The 10,032-nt window shown below is 38.2% G+C and overlaps 1 protein-coding gene across 1 annotated transcript in view; it reads right to left on the reverse strand.

The window, feature by feature from the left end:
* Positions 1–1,500: 1,500 nt before the first annotated feature.
* Positions 1,501–10,032, reverse strand: part of col25a1 (collagen type XXV alpha 1 chain) — a 184,245-nt gene continuing 175,713 nt past the window's right edge. The window contains exons 36-38 of the mRNA XM_008294251.1: positions 9,167–9,244; positions 5,932–5,970; positions 1,501–3,989 (exon numbers count right to left, since the gene is read on the reverse strand). Of these exons, the coding sequence (XP_008292473.1) occupies positions 3,963–3,989; positions 5,932–5,970; positions 9,167–9,244 (144 nt within the window). The 3' untranslated portion in view covers positions 1,501–3,962. The remainder of the gene's footprint in view (positions 3,990–5,931; positions 5,971–9,166; positions 9,245–10,032) is intronic.

The raw sequence follows: 10,032 nt of genomic DNA on the forward strand, positions 1-10,032 counted from the left end.
AGCTGGAAAATTAAAACAATTTGTAAAAACTAATTTCAAAAATTGTTGCATCCTGTAAAAGTCTAAATGCGTCACTGGGTGTCACTATGAAGTGTTATGGGACAGATCCGTTCAAGTGAAATTCCTTACAATGCTTCTGGTAAGGTCCCGGCTGCTTTATGCAAATGAGCAGCGATGAGCATAATTCGATGCCTCACAAAACTTTAGAAAAACTAACGTTTGGTAACCTAAAATGAGGACAGATGCAGCAACAGCATAACTTATATCTCACTTAAAATGTTTTTAGGAACACATTTGGCTCAACTGTAATAAAAGATAACGTTTCCGAAACAAGCCGCCATGTTGGTCCAATTCACTCCTGACAGCTGTGCAAACACAGGCCGCACCTGATTGGACGACGCGTCATTCATGAGCTGCCTGCTCCTGGAATTGAAACCAGACCAACATGGCGGTTCGTCACGAAAACAGTTCACAAAATGTGTTATTGCAAAAATAAAATTTGAGGCAAGACATTAGCCAGGAAGCTGCTGATTCTAGCTTCGTTTTAGATTAACAACAGTTAGTTTAAAGGTTCAAAAGCTGAATTTGCTTAACATAGACCTCGACTAATGCAAACGAGGTGCAGAAAAAGCAACGCCCCATGTCTTGAACTGCTACCAGAATGCATTGCACTCCTGCTTATGTGCTCTCCTGCCTTGTTTACACTGAATCACTGAAATGACGGAACCTGTGGACGCAAATTACAGCAACAATTACGCATTCATGGCATCATGACATGCCGCACTGGAGTATAATCAATGCTGAACTTAGGTTTAAGCAGCTCAGATGACTTTGAAACATTTTAAACATTAATCTGCGAGATGAATCTAGTCATCTTTACGCCTGCTGCAAAACACAATTCGATATGATGAGGTCGGTTCATGCATGTCCTTTACTTTGTCTGACTTCTTGCAGAGCTGCATATTTAAAATATCACAGAACTTGGATCGAGGACTTCAAAAACAACTTCACCTTTAAGCCAGACAAGTTCACACAAAGCTCATCAGCAACAGGCGAATAACTTTGCATGTCGCAGGTTTCCAGAGGTTTAAATGTGGTTTCTGTGGCGACATTCCTGCGCTCGCTCGGTTACGCATTTCAGCAACAAATCATCGGTTTGTCGCAGCAGCTGGAAGAATCCCCAGATAAAAAAAAACTAACTTGGCAATCAGAAAGGAGTTGTTGTTTGAAGAAGAAAAGGAACGACATGACAGGGTTTGTGTAGTTACCTTCACTACCAGAAGGGGGAGACAAAAGTTCTGCATCACTGAAGCCATTTTTCATAATCTGGTTTATATTTTAGTTTTTGTTGACAAACAGTTAAATACATGCTGAGAATTCATTAAATATGTTGGATATGTGCAATAAACAGTTGGATTTACACACATTTTTAGTCGTTAGCTGCAGTTATTCCGACATAATCTTTATTGATTCCGCTGAATAAAAACACGTCCGGTTTTGTTTTGGTGTATTTGAAAGACTGTGTTTATTTGGCTCCAACAGTACAGTCATATGAAATGTCAACTCGAAATATAACGTGTGAACACAAGGGTCCTCAAAGAAATGTCAACCAAGTGGGTAAAAAAAAAAATAAAGAAGTAATACAAATGCAGAACAGAAACTGAACATATACCACAACAACAACAACAAGAAAAAAAAATGCAATCAGAACTCAGATAAGCCACAGAGTGGATTTTGCTTCGTTATTATTATTTTTTTCTTTTGCTACAGTTTGCATTTTGTTCTGGAAAGTATGTGGCGGTATACTTCTTCAGTAAGGCTGCAGTGCATCGGAGAAGTGTTGGATTTTCACGTTAACGCAAAAGAACGATGCATGTGACTTAATTATCCTACAACAGCACTTTTATTTTGAAAGAAAATTGGGGCTAAAGGGTGCTTTAAAAAAAAAAAAAACAACATCTCTGCAACAAATACAAATAAACGGATATCTTCAGTTCTGTTGACACCAAAAATCGGAAATAAATGTCTTGAAATATTTTGGCACTAAATTTAAAACCTTAAAGTAACACAACGTTCAAACATATGATCAACCAACCTGATAAAATAACATAAAAAAAACCTATAAAAAAAATAAAATTAGCTGCACATGCTAACGATACAGCACCTTGTGAGAACAAATACTGTAACAAAGGCTGGAAATCAAAACACGTATTAAGTAATGGAAATAACACTTGAAAACATAAGGGACAAGCCAAAAAAAAAAAAGTTTTCTTCTGCTAAATCAACATTTTCTTTCCAGGTAGTGGTACACAGGAGTAGCACGACGGAGCCGTAGAGGAATCACCGTGGCGTGATTTTTTTCGTTCGATGCTACACACATTAACCAAAAGTATAAATTGCACTTTATGTCAAAATGAGCACACATGTCAACAGTACATTAATAATCCACTATACATATATCAAACTACATTCAATGCAAAGAGAGAGAGAGAGAGAGAGAGAGAGAAAACCGTGAGCGAAAAAAAAAAAGGCTGTCGAATCCAACTGTACACGCTTGCATTGGCTGGAGGCCTGTCCACATTCAGGCCCTTTGTTTTTTTCGACACACGAAATTAAAATACTAAAAAAACGAAACAATGCATGTCATGGTAAGGCCTGTAAGAAAAAATGCACACAGACTTTCTTCACCGTTTTTGCATAACTGTTTTCACCGGAAAAAAAAAAAAAAAAAATCCTCCTATCAACACCAGAAGCTAAAAGGAATGCTGTTCAGAACCGAAAAGAGAGAAATGCCTTCATTTAAGAAATTATAGAAAAATAAATAATGTACACACAAAAAAAAAGAAGAAACCTCCAACTACAACAACAACAATAAAGAAACCGGTTGCGTGTTTCTCGCCGCGTGTTGACCTCCGATCAGATAGCACCATTGTAATCTACACAGATCCGTTCTTTGCTAACCATGAGATGAGCTGCTGTACACGAAATAATGGAAGTAAATCTCGCTGCTACGTCACGATAAAACATCTGCTCTTACAGTAAATCATGCATATTTGTTGTGGGGAGGAAAAAAACTTAAAGAGTAGCATCGCCTAGCATAGCATCCGCTACGTCAGAAGGCGGTTCGAAAACAGGAAACGTGAGTAAACCGCGGTGAGAAATCGACCTGTTGCTCCGTCGGATAAGGAATGTCCACCAGCTGTGTGTTAATCTGTCCAATTGAGCTTTTGTTCTGTCGATTTAAGACAATAAAAAGAGCAGCTAGCTGTGTGTTCGGCTAAATCTGAAAAATTCGTGTTCGGATGCGCTTCCTTAAAAAAGACCCCTAAAAAAACAAACAAAAAAACAATTCTCAGTATTTGAGAATAAACTGTGTACATGCAGCAACACTGTACAAATAATATCCAACAAAATGAAAAAAGAAAAAAATTAGCATATTTGCAAACGACAACGCTGGATGTTCGGTCAAGATGGCCGCAGGTGAAGCTACGCGCTAACAGTGCGTCTCGTCCTCCTCCTCTCACGACTTCCATATAAAGTCGTACATTTCTGATACAAAGGAATGAATAAAAGCTTGAGGCACCGAAGGCTATTATACACAAAAATACAAACGATGTGTAAGAATGAGAGCAAATCAAAAAAAAAAAAAACAAGAAACGATAGAAAGAAAACAAACGTGATTGCATTCTGTCGACGCTCTCAGTAGACCTCCAAGGCCGATCTCCGCGGAGACCGACGAGGCTCAGGATCCCTTTTCCTGGGCCCCTCCGGAGGAAAAGGGGGTTTAAGCACTGCTCGTCCGATACTCAAAAAAAAAAAACCCCGCCAGTGCCTTTCCGAGCCCCCTTTCCCTCGTCCGGAGACGCGTGGGCGAGCCTCGCGAGTGCGAGACCGTCTGCAGGCGTCACCACAATAAAGCAACAACAACCAACAGCTCTACGTTCTGGTTGGGGGGGCGGGTTTCAGGCTACCAGCCACGGTGTGACTCCCTTTGGGAAGATTAAAGGAAAGCAGGTATTACTAATTCAAAGCTTTTTTTTTTTTTCTTCTTCGAGTTATTATTTTTTTTCTGCAGAAGCCAACCACAAAACAGTGACATGTATGTACAATACATATAAATATAGTTTCAGTACACTACTCATGCTGTTTCAGGGGGTCGGGGGTGCAAATGTTCTGCTTGGCACAGTCTCTTGTTTTTTTTTTTAGTCTTTGAGAAAATGAGACGAAACAACACACAACACCTAAGGCGTCCAGATCCTCCTTCCTTTCCTTTCCTTCCTTCCTTCCGACCCAACGTGGCCGGGCCGCGACGCTCCAGTCTGAGCCATGCAAAGACTAAAAGAGACCAGTTCTTGCCGCCCAGCCGAGGATCTGAACTCGGACACACATGGTTTGTTTTTTTTTTTTAATCCACACGGCGATGTGAGTAGAAGCAGCTTAGGGCATGAAACTCAGGACGGTTATCTCTTTTTTTTGTTTGTTTGTTGTATCATTGTACACATAGACTTCTTTTCTTTTAGACTTCCATTAAAAAACTATAAATACCATAAAAGAAGCATTATTTACAAACTCCATGCGCTTTTCGGGGTTAGAGCGATCACTGCAAGAAAGAACACAGGAGAGAGAGAACGGCATGAAGGCGGAGGTTTGGGTTGGTGCTCATGAGTTTCTGGTTTGACACGGTGAGACATTTCACACTCAGAACATGTTTGTGACAGAAACACTCATGCAGAGCAGCTGGAACGCACAAGAAACAACACAATGAACGGACCAACGAGTGAACGAAATATTATTATATGTGATTCAAACACTTTTTCAATTTAATACATAAACAGATGCAGATTAAAGACAATCATTTTTACTTCACACTGTAAATCTGATTTTTAAAAAAATGTTCTACAATGTTTGCCTTTAAAATTAAACTATGTTTTACTGTATTTAACTGGAAATATTTTACATATATTTGTAATTTTTTTTAAAAGAATAAAAAGGCAAACGGTTTTATTTACATGCTGACTGTTTAAAAAAAAAAGAAGAAAACTGTAAATAATGTCTACTTAAAAAAATCTGAATTTTACAAATAATAATTTGTTCTTTTACAGCATTTCACTAAAAATTACAATTTTTTAATGTATTTAAGTGAGCAAAAATGTATATATATATATTTATTTTATATATATTTGTCATTATTTGAAAAAATAAAATGTATATTAAAATGGGAAAAAACAAGGTAAACGCTTTTTTTCTTTTTCTGAAATATATTTATATTTTACGAATTTTCTCTATTTTAATAAATTACCAATAATATCTCTTTAAAATCGCATATAAAAGGTAATGATTTGCATGATGACTGTAGGAAAACGGGGCAACATTTACAATTTTACAAACAATAATTTGTTCTTTTATAATGTTTGACTGTAAAATTAATTTTAAAAAAATTATTATTTATTTGCCATAATATAAGAGAAAAATTACATTTATTAGGAAGTTTTTAAAAAACTGTTACTTAACAGACTTTTACTGTTTTGTTAAATTATAGATAAAAATGTATTAAAATCACACAGAAAAAGTATTAATTTACATGGTAACTGTCAGTAAACAAGCCCAAACTTTACAAAATGTCCACATGAAACATTTGTATTTTTTACAGATGGTATTAATTCTTTTACAGGGTGTAATCCTTAACTCTACTTAAATCAGCTAAAATATGATAAATTTACAGATATTTGCTGTTATTTTCACATATTTTTACTGTTTTCAAATGTGACTCTATCCCACCTTATTTTGGACACATATATCTTTCAGCGCCTCTGCTGCCAGACTGTCACTGCTACTTCACAGGTTTTTGTTTTACGATGCCGTTGCCGTTTCCAGATTGCATTTGGTTCACTCTGTATGAATGTCAACACACGACGTTTAAACATACACTACCTTCTGCCAGCACCCAGGCATTGGTAATCCATCCGGGCCCTGTGTGGAGAAGAGCAGCAGAAATACAGAGTGAGAACTGAACCAGGACTGACTGGAGACACACAGTGATCATAAGCTGACAGGTGAGTACTGATAACAAGAGTTTAATGGAAAAATGCATCCGGTTAAGAAGCACAATCACAAACTCTCATGTTCTGTCTCAATCAGATTTGATCCAGTTTTAATTTGATTCAAAACAGCAGCAGAAACGTTTCTAGTTGATTCTTTAGTTCTTATAAGATCATCAATAAAACGGTCTGCAGTTTGCTGACATGTCATGCTTTCAAAATAATACGTTTGATACTAGAGAGTCACTTCATCTCAAATTATACATTTGTTTTAGAATAATTTCTGCTTGATCCTTCTCTGATTTGCCTAAAATCAGAGAAGCAGAAAAGATATTTGTAAGTTTTTAGCTCAATTTATCAAATAGTTTCTTAGATCATTTCAGAAAGTCCAGCATGGTTTTTTCCCGTACTTTGAAAGTTGAGCCGATGTTCGAATGCCAAGATCTCAGGAACTATTAAAGATAAAAACCTAAAATATTCACGGTTATTTCTCTTCATCTCACTGATCCAGAATCTAAACTAACGTAGATCACATAATCTCTCATTATGGGTGAGTTGAAATATGAAAAACACAAATGCAGCCGTCACTTTCTTTTCATATTTGTGACCAAGTTTTCCACAACAAAAGGTTTCTATATGTTTAACATGCAACTATTTATGGTTCAGAGAATATCACTAGTTGACTTCTGCATAGTTAATTTTTTATTAATGTGGGCTTAAAGATGTGATTTTTCATGACAACTTCAATTTTTTTAAATTCATATTTTAATTCACTCCTAATCAGAGAATATTTGATCTATTTGTCCAATACGGAAAATTCTGAATCAATCACATGATGAGAAATAACAGTGGAGATTTTAGGTTTTTATCTTAAACAGCCTCAAATTTCAATGTGTGTAAAAATGGGCTAAAAGTGAGTCGACGGGCAATTTAAAAAATAAAAAAAATAAAAATAAAAAAATAAATATATATATATATATATCTTAGAAAATACTTGATATATCAATCTGAAATTCTAAATATAAACAGATTGATAAAAACAAAACAAACTAACAAACAAACAAAAACCCCAACGTTTTAGGCAAACAGAGATGACCTGAGATGAAGTAACCCCACAATGACATCATCTCACTGATGCAAAGTCTGCATCATTAATGCAAACATTAACATTTTTCTTGAGTTACATCATATAGATGATGACATGTGATGAAAACTGCAAAACTTTATTCTCATTCATGCACCAAACACAGCAAAATATGGCTCATGCACACCAAGAGGTTCATGTTTCTACTCATTGATTCCATTATAGCTGCCCCGCACAATGTCATTGTTTAAAACTATTTTATGTTGTTAAATTGCACATATTTATGGAGTACTGAGAGTGCCAACTTACAAAAATAAATCAGTAAAAGAATAATAAAATAAAAGTGGAAATAAAAAGAAGAATAAATCAAATAAAAAATAAATCATGTGGCATTATATATATTACTTTGTAAAGTCCCAGAGAAAAAAATAAGTAATTTACATATAACTGTAAAATTGTAAATAATGTATTTTCAACAAGAATTCCTTCATTGACAACAATTCACTTTCAAGTAACAGTATTTTACTGTGTCTAAATCAGACAAAAATGAATTATTTGACAAATATTTGCTATTATTTGAAAGAAAATCTCAATATATTAGCATATTTATTATATTTATATCCTCAGAGTTATTTTTACAGGATTTTTACAGGGAAGTTGAGTTTTAAAACAGCATCAAACTGGGAGAAGGTGATGTGATTTGGGGACGCTATAACAAAACCAACGAGTCTTATAATAAAAATAATGCAGATGTAATTTAACAAGGTGACATTTGTGATATTTAACTGCTCGCTTACCTTCTCGACACAGTGTGCCAATAAAATCTCTACACCATCTTAAAACTATTGTATTTTAAACACCCACATTTCCACCCACAGTGTTCCAAAGCCCATGCATTACACAGCGTTGTCTGATAAAGGAAAAGCATCATTAAAAAAAAACTTTAATGTTCAGTTTAACCCTTTCAACACAAAGTAACTTTGGCTTTAATGACTGGGAATATGTGCCTAGATGCCGGGGTCCTCGCCGGGATTCCTTTATAGCGTAACGGGGCAGAAGGGTTGTCGACGGGGAGGTTGGGGGGTGATGGGGTTGTTGTCGTCGATGACCCGGGGGGGAGAAGTTGGCGGTGGTGGGTGTCGTCATTGTCGACCTGGGGTGGGGGGGGTTGTTAGCGAATGGTGCTAACGAGTAGCGGCTAGCGAATAGCAGCGTTAGCAACGGAGACAACGGTAGTGAAACTCCGTCGGCGCTTCTTGTTAAATATTTTCCCGCTACGTACCCTTGAAAACAACGTATCGGCCCAATTTGTAGCGAAATTTTTTCAGGCAGCAGTGTAACTGGCTGTAACTCTGTTATGACGCTAGCAAGAACCCTGTATGCAATTATTGTTACTATTTGCATAATTTATTTCATGACTCGATCGCTTGTTCACATATGGATTCCCACTGATAGACAAGGAAGTCGGCGTATACCAGAGCTGCTATACCGGTTTGCAGGGTAGACGGGATCAAAGCGGCAGACCGGTATAGCGGGCTATTGTGTTGAAAGGGTTAAATACGTCTGCAGGAGTAACTGACTAAACGAATCACGTGTTTTCTCTTCTCGTCGTGGTCTGGCCCAATTGGTACAAAAAACAGGGAGGGATAGGAGCGTTAACAGAGTAGAGGAGGGAGTCCATTTAGCATGGGGAGCTCATCAGTAGAGGAGTCGGGTTAGCATCGGGTTAAAAGGTCCAATCAGGAGTCAGGTAGAACGGTCTTCTCCAGGTTTAATCAAAGGGGATGAAAGGATTCAGTTAGAGGGATAGACTCGATTGATAACTCTCACTTGTAATGATGTGTTCTGTCTACAGGAGGCTGCTTGCGGTCAGGACGTTAGTGAAGATGTGTTGCTCTGCTTACAATCGATGAATGGAAAAAAATTTAACAAAATAAGGTGTGCTCATGCTCGTCAAGCTCTCAGGTCATGCATGGTTCCTGCTTCGGTGGAGGTGAGCGGCATGCACTGGGTAGGAGGTTTAGGAAGAAGAGAAATACTGTACCAATTGGCATGGGGCATCCAGCCCGTCCAGACCTGGCTGCCCTGGTTCCCCCTTTTCACCCTTAAATCCCCGGAAACCCTGTTTGCAAAGGACGACCTGGGAGTGTTACTGGGAGAGAGGTGGACCACCCTCGACCCCCGCATCCGTCCCACCGCGACGGACGCAAGCGTGGGGTGAAGGAGGAGCTGCCCCGTGAGCCGGCCGACACCACAGTCCGGCCCAGCTTGTTCTAGCATTTAATGGCATGTTTTTAAGTAGTTAAATTTCTGGTTTTTTCTCCTCGTCTGAGGGCCGGGCGGCGGGTTTCGGTGCAGCCAAGGGGGAGCTCGTCCTTGTTCGCGCTACATGGCTGGGAGGCCATTTCCAGCTCACAGTTGGGACATACCAATGGGCAGGGTGCATCTAATCCTGGGGCACCCTGTTCTCCTTTCTCGCCCTTAGGCCCTTTTTTGCCCTTCTTTCCCTTCTCCCCCTGTGGATACAACGGTTTGGTCAAGTTAAAATCACTTCTTTTTTCTTCTTCCAACAATTGCAATTAGGAGGGATTAAAGAAGGGAGGCCCACAAAGGAGGAAGAGACCAGTGTTAGATAGGAGGGGATACTAGACAATATCGGGAAGTCTAGAAACATTCCTTAGCGCAGGAGGAGGACAAAAAAAAAAGGGGGGCAATAGTACGAAAGGAAGGAGTGGGAAACAGTTCATCGCCAAAAGGGGTGTCAAGGGCACAAAGGATGAGAAAGAGTAGCAGGGAGAAAACACCTCCAGAAAGACAGAATTAAATCTACTGAACACTGAAAAACTGTATCCCTTAAGCGTGAGATGTTTTCTAATCACTATCTGGGTACAACATGTGCTGATATGAATG

This window comes from Stegastes partitus, unplaced genomic scaffold (assembly GCF_000690725.1).
Source record: "Stegastes partitus isolate 25-593 unplaced genomic scaffold, Stegastes_partitus-1.0.2 Scaffold951, whole genome shotgun sequence".
Taxonomy (NCBI): domain Eukaryota; kingdom Metazoa; phylum Chordata; class Actinopteri; family Pomacentridae; genus Stegastes; species Stegastes partitus.